This window comes from Sebastes fasciatus, chromosome 1 (genome assembly GCF_043250625.1).
Source record: "Sebastes fasciatus isolate fSebFas1 chromosome 1, fSebFas1.pri, whole genome shotgun sequence".
Lineage (NCBI taxonomy): Eukaryota > Metazoa > Chordata > Actinopteri > Perciformes > Sebastidae > Sebastes > Sebastes fasciatus.
The window spans coordinates 34,449,001-34,474,603 of record NC_133795.1 but is presented as its reverse complement, the minus strand read 5'-3'; the positions used below and the strand labels follow the sequence as shown (position 1 = coordinate 34,474,603).

General features: G+C 37.9%; 2 protein-coding genes across 4 annotated transcripts in view; one reads left to right on the top strand and one right to left on the bottom strand.

Annotated features, from left to right (window-relative positions):
* tex264b (testis expressed 264, ER-phagy receptor b) overlaps positions 1–19,939 on the bottom strand; it is a 46,981-nt gene extending 27,042 nt beyond the window's left edge. For 2 of the 3 annotated variants that reach the window (XM_074645413.1, XM_074645418.1), the window contains exons 1-2: positions 19,568–19,939; positions 10,540–10,761 (exon numbers count right to left, since the gene is read on the bottom strand). In XM_074645413.1, the coding sequence (XP_074501514.1) occupies positions 10,540–10,761; positions 19,568–19,816 (471 nt within the window). In that variant the 5' untranslated portion in view covers positions 19,817–19,939. The remainder of the gene's footprint in view (positions 1–10,539; positions 10,762–19,567) is intronic. The other variant, XM_074645408.1, reaches the window with a different exon arrangement.
* Positions 19,940–21,123: 1,184 nt separating this feature from the next.
* gpx1a (glutathione peroxidase 1a) lies at positions 21,124–22,779 on the top strand. The gene is made up of 2 exons (XM_074645428.1): positions 21,124–21,439; positions 22,096–22,779. Exons 1-2 carry the CDS (start codon positions 21,209–21,211, stop codon positions 22,444–22,446), a joined length of 582 nt encoding a protein of 193 aa, XP_074501529.1. The 5' UTR covers positions 21,124–21,208; the 3' UTR covers positions 22,447–22,779.
* The last annotated feature ends 2,824 nt before the right edge of the window (positions 22,780–25,603 follow it).

Genomic DNA, 25,603 nt, shown 5'->3' with positions numbered 1-25,603 from the left:
CCCTGAAGTGGGAAAAAAAAGCGGTTCAAAGGGGCTGGCGGCATAATGTGTGACAGTAGTCGCTGCCAGTACGAACAATCCAGGTGTCACTCAAGCAACAACAGTCTTTACACAGACTTATTCAGCCCTGACAAATGAACAAGGACTGTTTGAAAGTCACTGAGCTGAATAAAGCACTTAAGTCTTAAGCCTCTTTTTTTTTTTTTTTTATCTTTCCCACTTTCTTTAGTTAGCTCAGCGAGGTCCCAAACCTCTGCACCTCGGTTAGGTGCCCCCACCCTGTCGCCGACTCATACTTGAATGGTTCAAAATTGCCTCTTGGATTGCTTTTCAGAAAATCCCTCAAGAGGACACTGGAGCAAATTCATTTCATTTGCATGTCTATCTTAACAAAAGGCACGACCAAGTTGTTGGAATATTTTAGGCGACATAAGAGAATGAGTGTTTTTCTTCTCTTCTATATAGCCGAGCCACGTCACGGATATACGAACTGACCATGTGTCGGAAAGAGCTTTGTGAATGCATTATATAGTCCTAATAGAGCTGAAACTACAATTTGTGAAAGACTTTTGGACTTTGCTTTGGTGAATCATCCAATCACAAATGTGTCAGCAGCAGGTTTCACTTTACAGAGTGGATTCAAAGTATGTCCAGTTTGCTTTTGAATGCAGGAAATACATTTCTATTTTTATCCCACCCAGTTTTCCACATATTTCTAAAAACCTGAATGTTTTACTGGTGTGATTCCTGACGGATTTGGGTTATTGTAGTCAGCGAGCAGCTAATAAGACAAGTGTTCTGTATCTTATTATGAAGTATAAAAACTAGAATAGTTGTTATTTACAGGTCGACTCCAGTCATTTTTCTTGAACATACTTCCACTCTATCAGCAGGACAAGCAGCACAACCACAGACTGATAACATCAAAGTAGACAGCGTACATCTTTTAAGCATTTTGCTCGATCCTCACATCCTAAGTGATTGATAAGGTGGCCGCTGGCACAAAACAATTTGTCCCGTACCTAAAAATAACTAAACCCTTCTTAAATTGTAATCCCACCTTGCTGCCTGATCTTGATTCGGAGCGACGGTGCAACAGAGGATATAAAGTTTGAATCAGATCAATCATATGTAGATGTGACATTTAACACCAACAGTAGGTTCCCAGCTGCTGGAGGATTAAAGCCGTGTTTGAACATTTGACGGGCAAACTCCGCAGAGCGTCCCGTGGGAAGAGATGGCTCGCAGGATCCTGATGCAACACACTTGATGAAAGAAGCCCAGTGATTTTACATTAATATAATTAATTGGTTAAAAATAAAAACAACATACCAGAGATATTAGTTTTACCGTTTATCGTCACCTGCTAATAGAAATTCTGAGGTCTTTAACTTAGCAAATTCACTTCAGTGTTCACCCTCATTTTTATTGCATAAAGAGTAATAATCAAGCAGTTATTTTCATTATATAAAACTCCTCACTAAATTCACATAATCTTAACTCCAAACAATGCCTGTTGTTTGTGACATCAAGAGGGAGTTAGGAAGGATAATTGGGATATTTAACAGGTGTGACAGATACACACAAATGTTCATAGAAATTATAGATAGACCGAGGGGATAAAAAGGAAAACAGAAGAAATGTGTTTTAACGTGTTGGAGATGACGCCTTCAGCAATAACACAGAAACAGGCATAGTTCATACCTTACTAGTAACAGTATTTACTCTTGGAAGATGATTCTTAATGATTGTTATGATATTTTGGATATGGCTGAGCGATATGGCCAAAATCTTCTATCCTGATATAGGTCATTTCATATCTTGATAATGATATATATCACGATAGAGCATGTTTTCTGGTAAGTCAATAAATAAATAGTTTATATGAAATAACCACATGGTAAAGCCTATTTCTGTACACTCCTGTCTGAATTAAATACATGACAAATGAAAAGTACGGAGTATTTTCTCATTTTAACTTGAGTGCAAAAGGAACAGTTTTAAGTGAAATAATAGAGAAAAAATAAATAAATATAGACCTAGCCTATATCGCGATAGAAACAATACAGAAAATATATACAATAGACATTTTTATAATGTTTTGACGATTTTTACAGTATGTTGTCATATTGCCCAGCCCGGATTTAGGATATGTCAAACTCAACTGAACATGTACCAAAGAGTAAATTGAGTAAATTTTACTGCCAATCATGGGATTTTCAAAATGTAATAGAAATGCAATACCACATTTCTATATAAGAACTAATTGATTTTCATTCATTGTGACAAAACTGGGTGATCAACAGAGATTTATAATTATCATTTATCATTGCATCTGTGAATGACATCATTATAATAACTCTGTTGTTTATTTCAATGCATGCAACACAGAATGTTGAATTGTGTATTTAGTTACTTTGTAGGGGCTGCAACTAACAATTATTTTCATTGTGATTAATTTGTCGATTATTTTTCTCGATTAATCGATTAGTTTGATCTATAAAATGTCAGAAAAAGGTGAAAAATGTTGATCAGTGTTTCCCAAAGCCCAAGATGACATCCTCAAATGTCTTGTTTTGTCCACAACTCAACGATATTCACTTAACTGTCATAGAGGAGTAAAGAAACCAGAAAATACTCACATTTAAGAAGCTGGAATCAGTTTTCTTAATGAATCGATTATCAAAATAGTTGGCAATTAATTTAATAGTTGAAAACTAATCAATACTAATTAACTACTGGGTCATCAACAGAGATTTATAATGTTCATTATTGCATAAGTCTGTGACATTATTATAATAACTCTGTTGTTTATTTCAATGTTTATATAATATATATAATGTTTATCATTGCATAAGTCTGTGACATTATTATAATAACTCTCTCTAAGACGTGCAGTCCATATTTGAAGTTTGTTGAATTGAGTATATGCAGTTATTTGTAGCTTTTATTTGAATTTTAATTAACGGCACCGTGCATGTGTGATGTATTGGAAAAGTGGGTTCAAATAAGGAACATTTTGGTCAGTGAAAGAAAGAAGCCACAGCAGGTGGCAACAAAAAGGTTTTGGATTGAATTTAAATGAGACATACTGTATAATAGGTTGGATATCAAAATCATATTTCAAAAGCTCCTGTCTGACTGAAGCTGGTGGAAGATTATAATGTTGTAGATGGAAATTTAAGACCTAATACAAGTTGACAGTTTGCTAATAAATCACCCTGACCACCTGGCTTTATCCCTGCACCTCATTAGTATCACAAGTTACATCTAAGACAGACAAAAGAAATATATACAACTTGTGAATACTTGGATACGACTCAAAAACTTCAGCATGGAAAGCATCCTAAGGGGCTTTGAATTTAACTTTATTTCTTCCCCCGTATAAAGGCCAGTTTATACTTCAGAGAATAAATAGTTTGAATGACTATGTCCTCTTTCTTCTTGATGAGAATATTTCAAAAAGTTATACACCCCCAGAATTACAATTACAATTTAAACAGACTCTAAATCTTTGAGCATATGACACTGCCTCCACTACTTTGTCCAGCATATAACCTTTTCTGACCTTTCTGAATGTACGCCACCTTTTGCTAAAAGTCTGCATGTTTAACAGGCCCTGCGGACTAACATCTGTGCACCGCTTTGCATCACTCTCGCCCATATGGACGACACTAATAAGAATTGTGAGAGGCAGCACATTATGTCCCAAAGATGAGGCTTCATTCTCAATAGCTGAGGAAGACTTTATGATCACTGTCACGCCGTGTGTGTGTTGCTAAAAGAGGCCATTTCTAAGGAACAAAGGAAAACTTGCTTTATATTCAGCCCAGAACCTCTGTGCTGGCAAGAAACTTCAGTGCCCCGAAGCGAACAAATGTTCCATCGTCTGCCTCTCGCAAACCTTTAGATCTCTGTGAATGTCAGCAATATTATTCTCACACCACGGTCCCCAATCCGGTCTGAAGGCCTGGCCACAGTGCTCGAATCAAATCTCAAGATGCCAGGGCGTCTGTGATGTGGCCCGCCACTAAAGAGCCCAGGCACAGAAGAAAAACAGTGGGGCCGATCGATGGTCTGACTGGGCAAATATCAGGCCCAACCGTGGGGCAGCGACTCAAAGTGTCTGACAGACAGAAATCATTCTGCCATGACGAGCCAGGCATGCTAAATGCTGATGAGCTTGTTTGAAAAGGTCTCACCACTTGGGATATTCAAAGTGTCAGCCATCAACAGCATGCTTTATTCACTGAAGAAAGCCATTTAGAACTGTCGGGCTGCTTCTGTTAAATGTGAGCCATGTTTTAGTTGAAATATTATATATCATATTTATTATATATATATATATCACTATTATTATATACTGTATATATTAGGGCTGTCAAAGTGTCGCGATAATAACGCGTTAACGCAAATTTGTTTTGACACCACTAATGTCTTTAACGCATTAACGCAAATTGCGCTTTTTACGTTGTAGCGGGCTCAGTTTTAAAGCTAGAGTGAAGATACTGGCATCATATGAAACTAGAAAAGGAAGGAATCCATTGGTACCAACCATGCTAGCTTGTTGGGAAGGAGGCTAAATAACGCTCCAAACTTGCGTAAAATTTGGAGGAAAAACTGGCATGGCCATTTTCAAAGGGGTCCCTTGACCTCTGACCTCAAAATATGTGAATGAAAATGGGCTCTATGGGTACCCACGAGTCTCCCCTTTACAGACATGCCCACTTTATGATAATCACATGCAGTTTGGCTTGAGTTTGCCATGTTATGAGCATATTTTTTATGCTAAATGCAGTACCTGTGAGGGTTTCTGGACAATATCTGTCATTGTTTTGTGTTGCTAATTGATTTCCAATAATAGATATATACATACATTTGCATAAAGCGGCATATTTGCTCACACCCATGTTGATAAGAGTATTAAATACTTGACTAATCTCCCTTTAAGGTACATTTTGTACAGATAAAAAATGTGCGATTAATTTGTAATTAATGTCAATTAACTATGGACAATCATGCGATTAATCGATTGATAGCCCTAAAAAATACCACTACTATTCATAATGAAGACAAATGTTGGAGTGCTTCACGACTTTCAAATATGGTTAAAATCATTACAGTCCTTCAACATTAACCAACAGTTAAAGCTAGAGTCCGTAATGCTGATAAACCAGCAAGAGCTAGATTTGAAAAATGATTCAACCAAAAACCCAGTCCAGTGTTGCCAACTCTTTTCCAATGAAAGAAGCTAGCAGCACTAGCTCCGAAAGTCCCTAAATCTAGAGATAAAGTCGCCAAGTCGGCAACACTGACAGCCCGTCACTTCAGGCCTCCCTCCAAAGCCACTCCCCCAAAATTATCATTATGAATGTAAACAACAAACACAAGCTACCAGCTTGTGGAAGACTCCGGTTTGGGCAGAATGAAATGATTGGACGGGTTTATTACAATCCTGCGACAGCCACATACCAGATCTTTTCTTTTCTTTTTGTCAGAGCATTTGATTTATCGATTGCTGTCGGGATGGAATGAGAATTTCAACAAATATAACCAAAAAAATATTTGAAAAAGCACAACCAACGCTACCTTTAAACTCCTTTTCATGCTTACATTTCAACTTCCAACAACATTTGAACCACCTGCAGAGTTTCAACTTCAACTGACGTTTTCCAGCTCAACTTCAGCAAGCGTCAGTGTGCTCTGGTTGTGAAAGATATAAGGGAGCACGACATGACAGGTAATAAATGTGGCTTCTTTTAAATGCTCTAACAATTTGAAATTGGACAGATGGTTTAGTCAAGTCTGATGGCTGAGAAATGCCTGGATTTGCCTGACAATATATTTTTGGTTGTTACTCTTTGAATATTAATATGTGAATGTGTTTAGTAATATTATACGGATTCAAGGATTCAGTCTTCATAGGGCAATGCTGCCTCCCAGAGAAGACCGGGTTATCTGTGTTGAGGTGAATACTGTTTTACAAAGAGAATCAACATCATCCTGAACTGATATTCAAAATTGCACAGTTGTATTCAAATAACTACATGGCTCTCTTTTTAATAACAAAATATTACAGTGCAACTCAACTTTTGCAAACACGCTATAGAGTCAGAAAGGAAAGAGATGCAAAAAGCTGCAAACTCCACCTGCACTGAACAATTGTCCAACTTTGTGAGTTACACCCAAAGATATCATTCATGTTACATAACTTTTAAATTAAACAGATTTCCTGGACCTCGAAACATAACCGCAGGATTTTGAATCAAATCCCTCTCTGGATTTCATGGCTCTGGATAAAATATGTTGCATGGCGGAAATCCAAGATCCATAACTCTCAAATCCTTTCCCCCCTCGGTCCGAGGCCTATCTAGCATTACATTACATGAAAATAAATTCATATTCTAGAGGTATCCAGACAGACAGATGACTTGTATAATCGTATATATATATTCTAGCCTCTAAGTCTGTCTTCTTCCAGAACAGGTCAAAATGAGAGTTACATCTCGTTAATAGCTGCAGGGACAACAATGGATGACAGAGTTCCACCCACATGAGACTTTATAGGCAGAACCCGTATTGTTTACTGAAATTAACACATTTACTGTAAACCCTCAGTTTACTGAGTTTATTCAATACGTCTCGCTAAAACTAAGGAAGTCTAACACAACAGCCTGAGGCCAATTCTTCCTTCCTGAAGGTTATGAAGTTCAGTTTTGTTGAAACTGTTTTAGAGAGAAGTTGATTCAACTTTGTGGAAATTTTGAAGGCTGTTTATGGTGCCAAATACACCAACAAGTTTTCTAAACATTAGAAACTACAGCATCTATAATGTCCGTGAAGTTGAATCAACACCTCCCTAAAACAGTTTCAACAGAACACAATCATTATGATTTTTATGAAAGTACGATATATATTTCAGTGCTGTTGTATTAGGGCTGTGAGAGGGCACATCTCTTTGCCAATTACATAATCTTTGTGTGTAAACTATTAATTAAAAGTCGATACGGTGTTTTTGACAATCGACACATCACAAAACACAATATCGCGATACTCAATGTTATCGATATTTTCTTACACACATTAGATTGCTTTATTTGGTAAGACTTCATTTTACAGGTCCGCAAATTTCATGGTGATTAGGTGATAATTAGCAAGTAACCTATTTGAAATTTCTTTAGAATTACTACTAAATTACCCCAATATTTACATAAAAATGTATTCAAAATTACTTTGTTTGGCTGTCTTGACTTGGGACTTGACTCTGGACTTTTAGTATTATTATTTTATATCTATTATAAACATTATTCCGCTATTTCCCAATAAGCAGTAATAAATAGCTGCTAATTTGTTTAATACATTTCCAGGAAAAGAATACAAAGTTAATTGATATGCTTTATTCCCATGTCTGCTGATAAATAGATTATAATTATCAAATCATTTGAAACTTTTAAATTTCTTTAAAAACTCCCTGAATCATTACATTAGCTACCAGGTTACATTTGTGTAGACAATAAGTCACACAATGGTGAGATTTACCTCCGATGAAGAGCAGCGCACAGCCACTTCTCAAACCTAAGGGCCCTATTTTAACCATTACATGCTATTTTAGCATTTAATCATAAAATAATGTTCATAATAAAGTAATTTTAGATAATATTTGAGGTAAATATTTGGGGTAATTTGTCAGTAATTCCAGAGAAATTTCCAAAAAGGTTACTTGCTAATTATCACCTAATTACCATAAGATTAGCGGACCTGTAAAATGAAGTGTTACCCTTTGTTTTTATATGTACCTAATTAACTGACAACTGAGTATATATCTGGAGAAATCCTATAATGTATCAAAAGTAGAGAAAGTGCATCAAAAACCATCAAATTATAGTAGCTATTAATCTTTTATCTGATTCAATAAGTATCTATTCATGTTAAAGATTTTGTGAGAGGGCTCGTTAATTATAAAATGCAATAGTGCTTCCAATTATGTGGCGCTAAACAACTGACTTCAGCCAGTAAATGCTTTGTAGTAAGCACAGAAACAATGATCAGAAGAAGATGTATTGCTGGTAAAGGAGACTCGTGTCCACTTTGATGGCGGTAAGCTGACCTCTCAGACAGGCTAAGTGTCACTGGAGCGGAGCCAGATTTAAACAGCGTCCAAGCAGATGGTAGCGTCAGCCAGACAGGACACACAGACACATTCCTCCAGCAGAAGCAGAGCGATTGAGACAACCCGTGGTGTTGCCACCTGTTTCAGCACGCTGCATAATTAAACCACATCCACAAAAACTCTCGGCTCAACACAATGACTCACTTTCCCAGCATCCCTAAAGCGGCACTCGGCGAGATCATTCATCAGAAAGTGCTAAAAGGAGCTCAAATTGTTCTCTTTCTTTCTCCGACTTTGTCTTCACATCCACTCCGCCCCTCAATCTCCAGCTCTAACCATACATCTCCTCCTTGCTACCTGACTAACAACATCCCTCCAGGGGATGTAAAGAAAGGATTTTGACGTGCTCGGATTTTCACAATTCAACTTTGTGCTGCCTGGAAACACAGAGTATGACTCAGATGTGTATGTGACGATCATGGGGGTCAGATATTGATCATTTATTTGCTACTGCTTGACGTAAGCCCACCTTCGAGTTAGAGAATGATTCATCTTATCACACACACGCGTTTCACATCGCACATTTCCTTTCCTGTTTCTTACCACTAAAATAAGCACACAAGCAGAGGCTCAGAATGGCTATTTATTCCATCTAGTCCCTTTTTTCAACATGTAAAATAATCCATATTGAGTCAAAATAGAAACACTGAGAGCCCGCTATCTATATCTGTAAACTCTATGAGTGTTTAAATGGCACTGAGCCGACTCAATGTGCAGCCAGCTTTGTGAGAACACTGAGGCCCATGGGACACATATGTGATGGGCGTAAGGCTGATGATGCTGATGATGATGATGATGATGATGATGCTGGGCCTGTGAAGATACAGTATGTTTCACTATAATGCACAGACAGTGATTAGTTCTGTTTTCCTTTACCCATACGTTTAGATAACACAAGGAATAGGTGCAGGATCCCCTGAAACTTCAACTATGTGCCAAGCATGTAGGAGAACTATACGGTGGTCGATAGCATTATCTATAGAGCCAGTGTTTGGTTTGTCCGTTCTGGGCTACTGTAGAAACATGGCGGCCAGCTCCATGAAGAGGACCAACTCCCTTTCTAGATATAAATAGCTCATTCTTAGGTAACTAAAACACAATGATTCATATTTTCAGGTGATTATACACTAAAGAAAACATAATTATTAAAGCGGCAGTAGGCAGATAAGATTACATATTATGTATCATAGATAGCATGTTGTGTATCAGTAACAAGACCATAATAACATGATTCAAACAAAGATGTTTGCATTATCATGTCTTGTTGCAGTGAATGAGGGTTGATAATCAGACAACAGTAGTGACTGAATCCAGCCTTTGGTTTTCATTGGTTGTTTTGCTTCAGCTGCACATGTTCCTCATTAAGGGCACAAGGAGAGAAGAATAGAGCATGTGTCTATTTTCTGCTTTAAACCTGCAGTGGGCAGAACGTTTTTGGCATCATTGGGAAAAAATTCCATAATAACCTTTCAGCATATTGTAATTCAAGTGTTCTGAGAGAAAACTAGACTTCTGCACCTCATCATGGCTCTGTTTTCAGGATTTAAAAAAAATGCCCGATGGGAGAATTTGACCAATCACAGGTCATTTCAGAGAGAGAGAGCGTTCCTATTGGCTGTTCATTCAACGGAGGCAGCTGTCAATCACTCGCAAACTCTGACCAAACGGTCAAACTAGGCAGCGCTGATCAAATATGAATCAATATTCTGTTACTGTAATGACTATTTCTCGCCTCAAATGTTTTCAGAAACATCTTGTGGTGTACTGTTTAGCTGTAAAATTAGAAAGTTTGCTCCAACTGGTGGGCGGTGCTTGGTATTTCCTCAACTGATCTCAACATGGCTGCCGGGTCACAAACTTTCTGAAAACATTTTACGCGACCTCTGATCTATGAAATGTTGTAGATAGATGCCATTAGGAGCACCGGAGGACACAGAGGCACTTGATTTTTTTCAGATTACCTGTCTCATGCACTACTGTTAGGATATAGTGACTGTTTTATAACTTTAATAACTTTTTTAAATCATATTTGCTCCAATTCTACCCACTGCTGCTTTAATATCATATTCCATTTCTTCCAACAGAGTCCCCTAAAAGTCACACACTGTTCCTCTAAGGCACTTTTCACATACACACCTGGGATTACGCATAGAAAACATCTGTCCAAGCATGGGTAATAGTTACATATAGGCCTATATGGTGCATTCATGTAAAAGTATACATTTCCTATTCTACGGTTATCATTGGTCTCATTATATCATATTTTCCTGATTGCCCTTTCTTGTAATTTGAATATACAACTACGTAGTCATTTAAAACAAAATTCAAGTGACTGTGATTGGTAGAAAAGAGTCCAAAAGGCATCATACCTTGATGTAGCGGTTTAACCGTGGGTAAACTCTTCTTATTCCCAGGAGGACAGAGAAAAACGTCCTGAGGGGGAACGAGGTAGTGACCACGTGGGTGACTTCGGGAAAGGAGAAGACATTGAAGCCCGATGTCTCGTAGCTCTTTAAAAGCTCCTCGTCGGCCTTGTTGTCTCCCTCGCTCAGAATACTGCCGACAACGTAGCGGCACTGTGGTCCCGGCACCTGGAAGCAAGGGTCAAATGAACAAATAAATAAAAAATCAATAAGAGAGAACATAAAAACAAGATGAGACTGATAGTTTAGAGGGATCAGATAGAAGCGATGCTCACACTCTGTAGCCTTACCAGCATTTGCCCTTTCCCATTTTCCCTCATTATTACGACTCTAAATGATTGCAGAAAACACTACATCATCTCTCCTATTGCCCGTCAATCTCCCTGAGAAAAGGGGGTAAAACTCTGTGGTGTCACCTCACCTATCATCAACATTTCCATAGACTCTCTGGAGACTGGTGAGTCGTAAACACTATGGTGTAATGTAAGGTAATTGTATGAGTAGTGCACAGCATAAATAAATAAAATAAACACTGGGATGTAGATATCTTCTCTGATGTCAGCCAGGTGCCAAATTTAAGGAGAAAATATTCTCATTAATCAGAGCTCTAATTGGCGCATTTGGCAGCGCAGCAATTATTGCTCCTTCCTCCACTCTGAGCACCCTGGTGCCCATTAAAAAAAGAAGAAAAGGGAGACACTCTTTACAAATGAATACTCCTGGGACATCCAAGACTTTCTCCCCACTGTGCTGAGCTGAGCACCGCTGAAGGCTCATGTAATAAATAAGCTGGAATGGTCCAATTTGTCCATAAAACTATCAATGCCACGCTTCTAGCACAGCCAGTGTCTGTGAGAATGTCTATTTTCTCCTCTATTCCTCCACACGCAAGGCCAGTCATGGGTAAAAGTGAGGCGTTCACCGTGCACTGCAGACTACTACTAATTATTCACACAACCAAGCACACATTCAAGGTTTCAAACACACACAAATACTGCAAGACGGGAGAAATCTGCATGCACAAGATCCGTTTAGTGTCAGCAGATGAACTACAGATGATCTATAGCTAATTTGAATAATTTTGTGATGAATTCTGATTATCAGAATCAGTTCTTAATCTGATTCTATAGTGCAACCAGTGAGCAACCTCCAGGTCTGAAAAGTGAAGCCAATGCAGAAGTGCCTTAAACATGCATTCTCTCTAACAGCCAGCAGGGGGCGACTCCTCTGGTTGCTAAAAGAAGTCTGATTGTATAGAAGTCTATGAGAAAATGAGCCTACTTCTCACTTGATTTATTACCTCAGTAAACATTGTAAACATGAGTTTATGGTCTCAATCGCTAGTTTCAAGTCTTCTTCAATACAGCATGATGTTCATTTAGTAAATAATGGTCCCATTGAGAGTCAAGTAGAGCATAAAGCAGGGGATGCTTTAGGGCGTGGCTACCTTGTGATTTACAGGTCGCTACCACGGCGTTGTCGGGCCGGGAGTTGTCCGTGTTTTCGTCTTAAAACTTTAACCCTTTCACAGTGTGTTTTCAGTTCATGAGAGTTAATTATAACCTTTTTGGTCGCCTAAAAATGTCTTATTCAGCATTCGATTGATTGATTGATTGATAGATTGATTGATTGAGCTATTTTTAAGCAACAAATGCCAACATTTCTCTGGTTGCAGCTTCTCCAGTGTGAGGATTTGCTTTAATATCTTTTGGACTGTGTTTTGGACTGTTGGTCGGACAAAACAACACATCTGATGATGTCAACAAGAACTCTTGGAAAATGTGATTTTTCACTACTCTAACATTTTATAGACCAAACGATTTAGCGATTAATTGAGAAAATGGTCTGCAGATTTATCGATAATGAAAATAATCATTAGTAACAACCCTATTTCAGGGTTTTAGGAAAAGGATCTCACATTAGTCATCTTTGTAATAAGGGAAATAACAATCTACAGCCTAGATTTGGGGATATTTTTTGTCTATCTGCTGTCAATTTCCAGCTATATTCCCAGGTAGAGAATCTTCAGTTTGAGTCAAGTTGTGGGGAAATAATCACCACCTTCAGTCGACTTGAGGCTAATATTACATGCATTGTTTTCTCTTGCCAGTGTTGTAAATTATAGATTTTTCCCCTCCAGCGTTGGCATTGTTGTCACGCATGAAGCAACAAACAGTACATACAACTCCTGGCTGTACATGGATACACATGATATTTTAAAGACAACAGCTAAGCCATATTGTCCAGTAAGCCATCAATGCTTTGGATCTTCAGTGGAGATAATGAAGACTCACAGGAAAAGAGATGATCCCCATCAAATGTCCCCAATCCCTAAATAAACATCTACTCACTCAACAATAGAGACACAGCCAAAAGAAGAGTCAAGCTCTCAGTGGAGCCGACCAAACTAACATATAACGTGTCAAACACTTTGTTAAAAACAAAACACATTGATTTTAAATATCCAGTTAAAGTGGCAGTAGGCAGTATATTTTTGGCATCATTGGGCAAAAATCCCATAATAACCTTTCAGCATATTGTAATTCAAGTTTTCTGAGAGAAAACTAGACTTCTGCACCTCCTCATGGCTCTGTTTTCAGGATTTAGATAATCTAGCCCGTGACGGAAGAGTTTGACCAATCACAGGTCATTTCATTGAGAGAGCGTTCCTATTGGCTGTGCTCCGGTCATGTGACCGGAACTTGGTGTTCCTTCACCAGATTTCACAATGGCGGCGGCGTCACAAACTTTCTCATTTTACAGCTAAACCGTGCACTACAAGATGATTCTGAAAACATTTGAGGAGAGAAATAGATATTAACGTAACATAATATTGATTCATATTTGATCAGCGCTGCCGAGTTTGACCGTTTGGTCGGAGTTCGCGAGTGATTGACAGCCGACTCTCATAGACGGCAGATGGACAGCGGACCTCAGATCAGCTCTTACTGCTTGTTTTCCTCCGGTCTGTGAAATCTTGCAGATGCTGTTAGGAGCACCGGAGGACACAGAGGCACATGATTTTTTTCAGGTTACCTGTTTCATGTACTACTGGCACGACATAGCGACCGTTTTATAAAAATAACTTCTTTTTTTTTTTAAATCATATTTTCTCCAATCTCGCCTACTTCAGCTTTAATGGCTTGACTGATATATAGTACCAATAGTGCATTTGGGAAACTTTACCCATAAGGATATTTTTGACAGTTTGGATGTTTTGGGGGCTCACAGTGGGGAGTCTGAGCCAAGTGGATTTATTAATCATCACAGGGCTCCTCCATGTAGGGAGTCCAGAACAAAGAACCAGCAGCGCCAAAAGCACAAGCCTCTGTCCACAATCTTTGTTTTGCTTCTCTGCACTCATCAAGACGCAAGTGCTCTGTCTTTTGATGTTTCTTCAACACACTGACAGCTCATCTGGAGCAAAAAAGTTTCTGAAATTCAACTGTAAGAACGGCGGCTTTATGTCTCTCGCACACGGGCTGGACTGACTCTGGTAAGACAACAAGAAGTAAGAAAGGCAAATTATCTTCACCAGCATACAAAGTACCACGCTCACATTCAGAAAGGCTACATTGGACTTTATGAAAGATTTTCCACTATTTCATCATTCACCACAAAGACTGATACATATTCCCTGACTGACCCCTGCTTCATCATATTGTGACCTAAACATGGGTCTCTGAAGATGGGCAGACACGTGTGTCATTTCACCACTTGTCACACAGCTTTTTATGTGAACCCTGACCCCGATCGCTTACTTGGAATATCAAGTTTGACAGAACACCACCCCCCGTTACCTCCCTCTGACGTTTGTCAAAGTTGGACGCAGCAGAGGAGGAGAGGAGAGCTGCAGGGTAGAGGGGAAGTGGGAGCACTGGGTCAAAACCCCCCCAGCTTTGAGACTGTGAAGAGGCTGGTGGAGGAGATGGGTTTTAGTGAGCGGGGCCCTGTATATCTGTTAGCCGTTTGAAGGAACAGACAGAGCTGCTCCAGCCCTGTATCCATGGCAACCATCTGAGGACCAACTCAAGTCCTTGTCGAGGTCTTTTGTTTCTCCAAAGGAAGTGATTAAAGGAGGTAAAAGTGAGAACAGAGGATGAGACTAGCCATGCCGACACTTCATCCTCTGTCAGCTGCACTTTGGAAAATCTCTCTCACTACAAATATCAATGGACAGTGTCTCACTGTTTAGACACCAAAATACCAGCCCTCCTATCTGAGAGCACTCTCTGGGGCTCCTGACGCCGGGACTGAATGGCATCCCGAGGCTCGGACGCTAATGAGCTGAGATCATTACGCCAATTATTTTAACTTAGATCAGGATTTGGCTGTGACTGTGCAGAGGAACCAGGACCCACTGCTGACCTAATTGCCGGCTTGGAAAAAAGAGGATGAGCATAACAAAAGTGTTTTGAAGCCGAGCTGAGGACTAAAGTCCATCACTGAACTCCGATTACATTCCAGCAGGTTGTTTAAGTAGCACCACTTAAGTCAATACTGTTGAGAGGCAGCTCTGAAAATGGGAGATATCAGCATATTTCAGATACCAAGAGTAAATGCAAATATTAGAGTTGAGTGATACTGACAAAGGAAATATCACAGTATAGTTGACAATACTTCAATATGGATAGTTTGACAATGTTTGGTTCTAACTATTTGCACTTCCGTATATAATATTTCCTCTAAAATACAGGTATGTAACATGGGAAGAAAGACTCACTAATGGCCACTAATTGATCCTTCCACTCAGCTAGAGCTGCTAATTTGTGCTAACTATACCCCTATATTTAACAGACCCTGATTGTTTTTTTTAATTATCATTACTATTATTATTATTATTATTATTATTTTGTTTTTATTCATCTTTTCCTTTCCTTATATTTTATTTGTTGTATAATTTATTTTATTTTTATGTTATTTTTATACTGTAAAATATATTTGCAGAATTTTAATGAAAAATCTGAATCGAACTTTTGAAATAAATTATTAAAAAAAAACTTATTTTTAATGGAAGTTCAAGTTTGTAAACTCTAGATGTGTATAGTGATGTGTATACTGAAACAATTAAATGTAGTAGACTATTAAGAAACCCTGGTTTAACTGATATGTAACCATATTTGTTTAATAATTAATATTTAGTACATCATGGAAAGCTACTTCCTTGATAGTGAAATGGCCCTGTGAGTCAGAGTTCATCAATTGCAATAATGGCATCTGAAAACATTTTTGTTTTTGTGATTAAATCTGCAGGAATGCAACATGGGAAGAAAGAATCACTAATAATAGCCACTGATTGATCCTTCCACTCAGCTAGAGCTGCTAATTTGTGCTAACTGCTGACTATACAGTATGTATACAGTATACTCTCAGTTTCTAAAAAACTAATGTCTAATACGCCAAATCTTCAATTAGAGCTGCAACGGTTGTCACTTATTTAATTAATCGCCAACTATTTTGATAATTGATTGATCTAAATGTGAATATTTTCTGGTTTCTTTACTCCTCTAGTAAACTGAATATCTATGAGTTGTGGACAAAACAAGACATTTTAGGACGTCATCTTGGGATTTTGGGAAACACTGATCGACATTTTTCACCATTTTCTGACATTTAAAGATCAAACAACTAATTGAGAAAACAATTGACAGATGAATCGACAATGAAGATAATCGTTAGTTTCAGCTCTACCTACAATATACCTTCATGAAGGTTGTAAAGTTCAGTTTTTGTTGGAACTGTTTTCCAGAGTTGTTGATTCAACTTTATGGTCATGTTGGAGGCTGAGTTATACTGATAGGTGTTTCTATTATTTTGTCCACTCCATTTACATTAATAAGGGTAGGCCAAATATCAGAAACAGTGCTCTGTATAATCATTTATATCAATAAAATCATTGATTGTTTTTAAATCAACTGATTATTTTAGTCTATAAATTGTGAAAAGTGTCCATCTCACGTTCCCATTGATTGTTTCATCCGACCATCAGTCCAAAATGCAGAAATATTCAGTTTACAACGAGATAAAACAGAGAAAAGCGTAATGTCTTCACATGTGAGAAACTGAAACCAGACAGGTATTATAGATTAATAAAATACTTCAATGATTTATCAATTCATTGTTTCAGATATAAGCATGTAAAGTCCTTTATTATTGTGTCTTATCATGATATTGATGATATCTAATCTCATATATGGCCCAGCTCTCAATGCATTCTCTCACAGAGGTCATATAGAGATCAGCAGTTTGCTATGACAGCCAGCTGAATAAAGTGTTTTACAATCAATATTAGCTCATGCTATAGCAGAATTCTAAAGATCCCCTGTTTTCCACCCTTGTTAGCAGAACCAGCAGACCCTCCACAGTGCATCAAACTGAACTGCTTCATCATTTTGAGGTGCTTCTCCTTGTCTCATTCCTTATCGTTCTGTTTGGGGCTGAGCCTATTGAAAAAACAACTCACGCTGTGGACTCGCTTTAAAATGTGGGAACTAGCGCTGCAGGATTTTGGAGACCCCAGAGAGTGAGCAGGATCATGTATCAGGAAAACAGATCCAGCAGATAATATTTCCTGCTGCTCATACACACTGAGATTTTGGGATGGATGGAGTTCACACAGGGACCGGTTAGGAAAGTTAGAAAACATCTCACAGAGAGATTCAATTTAGTAATCGGGATTGAGTGAGTCTCAGTCATATTCGCTTAAGTGTTGTAAGCTTCTGGGTTTTGACCCTTGACCTTTATGGAACTCTAAAATGGCCAATATTGAATAAATATTGTGAAAACGTGTTTGATTAACCAATTGATGGAATATGTTTGATAGATAAAAAATACACTATATCTCTACACAGCTGCAGTTACACTCCCTAGTGGCTACTTTGCATTGTGGCCCTCCAACATACAACACGTCACAAAACCACAACACCAGTCAAACAAACAAATATATACTGTATATATATATATATATATATATATATACTATATATATTTCACATTACTGTTTATTAATTAGCATACAGGGATGTTATTGAAAGAAGCCACAGCAGTTAGACTCAACAGATCTCATTCAAACTGTGAAATCAGCTCAATCAGACTCTACAAGATATTGTGATTTATTTCAATACAGTTCTGTGAGAAAGATCAATGTCATGAAATTCAATTCCGTAGTATTTTTTAAAACAATTTGTTGATTTATTGTGATTAATACTGCTGGTTGGTGGCTTTAGTTTATTGCTTTGACTCAACATGTTTTGTATTTATTGAAATATAACTCTGTGTTTTGTGATGTGTTGTTAAAGGTCCCATATCGTGCTCATTTTCAGATTCATACTTGTATTTTGTGTTTCTACTACAACATGTTTACATGCTGTAATGTTAAAAAAAAAACTTTATTTTCCTCATACTGTCTGCCTGAAAATGCCTGTATTTACCCTCTGTCTGAAACGCTCCGTTTTAGTGCATTTCGGCAACAGCTTGGGTCCATGTTTACTTCCTGTCAGCTGATGACATTCACATACACTGCAACAGGAAACAAACTGGGAGACATTTAGAATGTTTATGTATAAAACTGTGAAATGGTCTAAATATTGTATATTTGTGACATCACCAATGTACAGAAATCCTAACGGCTTGTTTCAAACGCACAATTTCTGAATATGGGCTGTGTGTATTTCTCTGTATATTGAGCGTTTTGATAGTTTAACAGTATTTATAAAGCACTGAAACCTGCTTTATGATATAAAAGACGTGAAAATCTAACTTTTTACAATATAGGCCCTTTAAAAATTTAACATTTTAGAGTCCAATAGACATTAAACTCTGGTTTGGGACTACATCTCAGGACCTTAAATGAACAACTCCAACATGTACATGGATAATAGCCTATTTTATGAAATCTGTGACATCTGTGTGAATCCACAAAACAACATCACACCCTGTCCAGATGTGCTGTGATGTTACTCAAGGGGAAAACACACAAATCAGTCTGTGCCAAAAGTCTCTGTAAAAAAAGTAGAACGAAGGCAGACAACATTATTTGATGTGATGTTATATTTTGTGTTTAATGGGATGGATAGCAACATTACCTATATAATTCAGCTTCTTATTATTCTTGGTAAATTCCATATCCACAAAACGAAATGGTCTGACTCCAAACAACCTGCTTTGGTCGGTTTCTTGTTGAACTCAAGCAGTACGGCACCTTACTTGAAAATGTCAAAAACCAAAAAGCTGTAAAGTCTCTCAATATTTTAAAGGAAGTACATTTTCTTGAACTCTGAAAAGACTTAAAATGAATGAACATTGAACTTCTCTGGCATTAAGATTTTTTTGTTTTTGTCTTTTTTTGTGCTGTTTCTTTGTATTCCCTATACTCTTTTGTACATGTCTTTTGTTGAAATAAAGTTCTGAAAAAAGAAGAAAGAAGGCAGACTATACAGTATATATATGTATATATAAACAGATTTTATTTTATTGTTTTACATTTTTTTTTTTACTTGTGTATATTCTTTTTACTTATTTATCTATCTTTTATATGTCATATTTTTTTCCTGTATCTATACTGGCTTATTTTATATTAATTTTAGGTTTGTTAAGTTTCTTTGTACTGAGAAGGTTATTATTGGGGACGTTTGTGAATGTTTGTTCTGTTGTTTCAAAATGAACAAAAAAACAATAAATATAATATTGAAAAATAAAAAAGAAGGCAGACAAGATGTCAAACTGATTATTCATTGTGAAAAGAAACATGTTAACTGGATAAATTATATTATATACACCAAGTGTTAAATCTGATGCATCTTCCATCGAAGTGGTTTTAAATGAATGGCGCTGTCTCCATCTAGTGGTCAACTACACAAACTAGTTCACACAGTAAAACATGCCTCATTTCTAAGCTAAGATATTGAGTAAAGGGCGGGAAAACACTGGCAAAAGAAACTTAAGTTGTACCAAGTGTTGAGTAGTGAATGTTTACCTTTTTGGGGTCATCATAAAACACTCCAATACATGTGAGCTTTGGTCCAATCCTGTGAGACTCCTTGAACAGTGGTGCGCTGCCTTGGTACGGTCCTTGTTTGAACTTGTAGGCGAATGTAACCTTGGTGATGGGAGGAGAACCGGTTACCACGGTGATGTCTGATAGCAGACCCGAGTACAACACATAACCTGTTGTAAGACTTATTAACAGGCTAAGGACCACACACACTATGACCCAGTCTGGCATGATTATAACAGTTAATAAACCCTCAATAAAGTTGTTACGACTTCCTGTTACAGTGTAGTATTTTAAAGAAAATGTCTGGAAGTTTTCAGATGGCAAATTGTCCTCTAATGAACCACAGAACCAGAAGAGACTACATTACACATGGTGGCACAGTGCTTCCTGGAATGTACCATCTCCGCCGGCTAAAGGAGGGGGGATTTTGTTACAAATAAACGTTTAAAACTCTTAAAAAGAAAACATGTCCATGCCGAAAACATGTTTATAATTCAGATTTAGTTGGTAGTGTATGTGTGTGTACAGTCAATATACTCACAATAATTTGATAAAGATAAGGGTCAACTTTTTGTAACAGGTAACCTACATTATTGTGATGCCCCATAAATGCCACTTTTTAATGTTTAACTTATTTATAATGTTCGCAACTGTGAACAATAGATGCATTGTTTGCAGGGCAAAACATGTGTTTATAGATTGTTTTCATGCTACTTCTTTTTGGTTTGATTTACAGAAGAACTTCTCAAAACATTTTGAAAGTTATCATACTAACAAAGAGAGACAGCAGATGAGATTTACATCATTTATTTGATTATTATCTTAGCAAAATATTGTATGCATTAAATTATATGGCTTAAAAGAATACCCTCCTTTCATATTTTTAAAGATACTTATATTTTTTAAAACATATTTGACTATGATTGAAAATTTAAAAATCAAAAATTGTAAATTGGCAAAAAAATATTAGATTGTTTAGACATATCAAATTTATTCCAACCCTGATTGTTTTTTGTTTATTTTTTTTGTATTATTATTATTTTATTATTATTCATCTTTTCCTTTCCTTACATTTTATTTGTTGTATAATTTATTTTATTTTTATATTATTTTTATACTGTAAAATATATTTGCAGAATTGTTATGAAAAATCGAAATTGAACTTTTGAAATAAAGTATTTCTCTAATGGAAGTAACAATTTAAATGTAGTAGACTATTAAGAAACGCTGGTTTAACTGATATATAACCACAAATGGTTAATAATTAATATGCAGCGCATCATGGAAAGCTACTTCCTTGATAGTGAAATGGTCCTGTGAGTCAGAGTTCGACTATTGCAATAATGGCATCTGAAAACTTGTTTTTGTGTGCGTGTGTGTGTGTGTGTGTGTGATTGTGTGTGATTGATTCTTATGGATATTGCAAAAAAAATTAAAAAAAATAAAGTTTAATACGTGAAATAATGAAACCTTGAGAGTTGTGTCAGATCTGTCCCGCCCCATGAAGAACAAGAGGGCTGGACTTACAGGAAGCTGCTGACACTGGACCGCCCAAATAGAAATAACTGATCGTCTTGTTTCTTAAACCTTCTACTTGTTTGTGTGATTCATCCGGAGTTCATGACAATGGCTGGGAATGTGAGAAGGTTTTACGACCTGACAGCTAAACTGCTGTCTGGTAAGAGCTTGAGTTTCTCTGCCCTGAAGGGTAAAGTAGTCCTCATTGAGAATGTGGCGTCTCTCTGAGGAACAACAACCAGGGACTACACTCACATGAACGAGCTCAGCAGCCGCTACTCAGCCGAGGGACTCGTTATTCTGGGTGTACCCTGTAATCAGTTTGGACATCAGGTAGGAGGACATGTGTGGATTCAGAAATGGCTGACATGGGAGGATGTTATTAACCTATTTAGAACATAATATGATGTGTCTAGGAGTCTAAACAGCTCAAATGTAGTATAGGCTATAGGTATTTAAAAAACAAATTGAAGAACAAATTGTCATAAAAGTCATGAAAAGTTGGAATGATAGAATAAAGCGCCTGTGAGACAAAAAAAGTATACCTCTGGGGTCCCCAGTCGGTAGGATGAGGGCTAAGATACTCCATTCAAGTAAAGGTCCTGCATTCATAATGTCACTTACATAAAAAAGTATTATCAGCAAAATGTACTTAAAGTATCACAACTAGAAGACCTCATAAGCAGAAGAATGTGTATGTTATTATTACTAATGCATTAATGATAATAGTAGGCTATACTGTCAGTAGCCTATTCTCTAACAGTGCCTCATGTTTTATAACTTGATCATATGTTTTGTTTGTAAAAATCTGAATCTGCACAATAACCAGTAACTGCAGCTGTCAGATAAATAGCCTATAGGGAGTAAAACATACAATATTTCCTCCTGAAATGCGGCATATTGGAGTAGATGTATAAAATGGTATAAAATGGAAAACTTGATTTCATGTCCATCTTTAATGTATTTAATGTTTGTCTTTTTTATAACAGGAGAACTGCAAGAATGATGAAATCCTAAGCTCTCTGAAGCATATCCGTCCAGGGAAGGGCTTTGAACCCAAGTTCCAGCTCCTCGAGAAGGTGGATGTGAATGGAAAAGATGCCCACCCCTTGTTTGTATATCTGAAGGAAAAGCTTCCCTTCCCCTCTGATAATGCCATGGCTCTCATGAACGATCCAAAGTCCATTATTTGGAGTCCTGTAAGCAGGAACGACGTCTCCTGGAACTTTGAGAAGTTCCTGGTCGGTCCTGATGGCGAGCCCTACAAGCGCTACAGCAGAAGTTTCCTTACCATTGACATTGAGGCAGATATTAAAGAGCTACTTAAGAGGGGCAAGTAAGGTGTGCTGCAACACAATCTGGGTGCAGCTTTAAGGGATATCAGTTATGATCAGCCTGGCCAAAAAAACGTTAATCAGTACACATCTGTTTTGCGGTATTTCATCATGGTTTTCCACTGTCATTGTTTAACTCACTTTAACAGTCCTTAGTTTGTGATATTTGCAGTGCAGTACACGTTGGTTGTTCAGCCTATTTACTCAATGAAGACACTCTTTGAAACATTTTTGTGTGGGGAGTTTCTGATGAGCATGTAAAAGACTGACACTACCTGACTCTGTATAACTCAAATATGTTAGACTTAGAGGAGAAATAAAAATGCAATGTCATATAAAGCACTACTGTCATTTCTGTACACTGCACACACAATTACCCATAAGATTCCAGTATTCTAATGTCGCCCATGGAGAATTTATTTAGGTTAATTATGTTGAATTATATGATTTAATGTATCTTGATTTTTGTTTTTACTGATGCTTCTTGTTTCTGCACTATCCCCTTTGCTGCTGTACACTGCACATTTCCCCACTGTGGGACTAATAAAGGAATATCTTATCTTATATTAAATCATCCTTTGGGCACCACTCTTTTAATAAAGAGAAAAGGGTATACCTTGAGGTAAGCCTACTACTTTATATAAGATAAGATATTCATTTATTAGTGCCGCAGTGGGAAATTTGCTTAAATTTTTTTTTAAAATGAACATAAGAGAAGTATAGAGGTGACTTTGTTCAAAGTATTTCTCTAGTGTTGACATTCTGGTAGGATGTGTGCTGCTTTACATAATTCACCTACATACATTTTTTTTACTTTTTTTATATTGTTTACAATGTATAAAAAAAATTAAACTTAAACTTAGTTACCAGTAAATAATGCTAATATTAAAAATAATTACGAGCCCCTCAGTCATAAAGGTTACATGGTTTTTACTGCAAAATATCATTGTTTATTACAGAACCGGCTCATGTTGTTAACCAGCGCCTAAAATACCATTTAGAACATATTTTATTACGTAACATTGATCATTTTATTGATCAGCTTCAGCGTTGTTTAAATCACAACTTAAACAGATATCAGTACTTCTACTTTATAGCCACTATAATGTCCTACAGTTGTATTTATATTGTATACATTTATTCACAGAGACAGACATATCAAAATTGTATTTTTTTGTGTTTTTTATTTATTTTTAATTTTATTAATAATTTATTTGTATGATTATATATATACACAGTATATAGATATATACAAATATATAAACATATATATACCTGAGCACCAGGAGAAACCCCTTACTGAAATATTATTGAATGAAAAAAATATTTAGGGGTAATTTAGAATATCCAAGTGCATATCTTTGGATATTGTGGGAGGAAACCTGAGCACCAGGAGAAAACCCACGCAGACACAGGCAGAATATACCAGCTCCACACAGCCAGACAGCTGTTGGTGTCTGTATGAGGCTACGGTGCTAATCACTTAGTCACTATGTCGCCCCAAAAGTTAAAGGGATAGTTTGGGTGTTTTGAAGCGGGGTTGTATGAGGTCCTCCATCCACTGTAAGTATCACACCTACTATGGATAAGTACCTCATACAAGTACAAGTACCCCACTTCAAAACACCCAAACTATCCTTTTGACAGGATGTGAGGGTGGAGACGTGGAGGGTGATGGGGGTGAGGGGGAGGTAGAGGGGGAGGAAGAGAGAGGAAGAGTTAGTAAATGGTAAATGTCAGCATTCACCTGTTCACACACTCATTCACACACCGATGGCTCAGCCTTCGGGAGCAATTTGGGGTTGAGTGTCTTGCTCAAGGACACATCGACATGTGACCGGAGCAAAGGGATCGAACCACCGACCTTCCGATTGGTAGACGACCTGCTCCACCTACCTCTGAGCCACAGTCGCCCCTGAGGTACCTGAGGTAGATGAGGAGGGAGGTGGGGGTGGAGGAAGGAAGGAGACTTAGAGGGTGATGGGGTTGAGAGGGAAGTCGAAAGAGAAAGGTGAGGTAGATGGGGAGGGAGGTGGGGGTGGAGGAATGGAGGAGACGTCAAGGAGGGAGGAAGGAGGAGAGTGAGAGGGAGAGGGAGCTACTGTTGTCCAACTTGTGCTGAACTCCTCTACCTGACTGTCACAGTCACTCTTTTTCTTTCTGAACATCCAGCAAAGAAAACCCTTCTTCTTCCTCTCCAGCTCCTTCTTTTCCTCCACCTCATCCTGCTGCGCTCCCTGTTCCACCTCAGCTTCCTGCTCCTCCTCTTCCTTTTCCATCCTCGTCTTCAGCATTTTGTATTTCATCTTGTCTAACGCAGTCTCTCGATCCACGGTCCTCCTGCAAGAAAAGCATCCTCTCATCGTCTTCTTCATGTCCAGACAGATATCCTCCAGGAGCGTCTTCTCTTCATCCATCTGTTGGACTGCGGTCACCCAGCTCTGGCTATTCTCCGCCAGGTCCTCGTTGAAACTTTTCTGAAGGTTCTCGTTGTCGTTCATTATCTCTTTGACTTTGGTCGTGTAGAACTGGTCTTTCTCTTTCAGGACCCTATAGAATTCGACATTCTGTTCCCTGCATTTGACCTCACAGGCTTTCTTGCAGTCTACGAGTTCATCTCCTTTGTCCAACAGCATTTTCCTACTCTCACTAAGCCTCTGAGAGAGACTCATCTTCTGCTCGCTGAGATCCAGGAATTCAGCGTCCCTCTGGTGGAACTGTTGCTCCAACTGGCTCACCTTCCACTGGAGTTCAGCCTTTGGTTTCCTGTCTTTCTCAGCGAGGTCCAACTTGTCCTTGAGGTCCTTGTTGTTGTCCTCCAACTGTTCTAGTTTCCTCTCCCAGATCTGTTCTCTCCCGGAAAGGTTTTCTGAGAGGTCCTTCAGAGCGTTGTATTTTGCCTCCCAGGCTTCTTGGCTCTTTAGGAGTTCAAATACTTCGGCCATCAGCTCTGAAGAGCTTGGTAACAATAACGCTTGTCCCATGGAGATGTAAATAATGCAGTCGACCTCGTCGATTGTTAATGTTCAACTGGTTACCAGTCAGCTAACAATATCAGCAAGTGTGTGCGATTGAATTGTGTTGGTCTATCCATAAGAATCGTACGTCAAAGGATGAAAACTTCAAAGCCAACATATAAGGAAGGCTGATGACATCACAATGT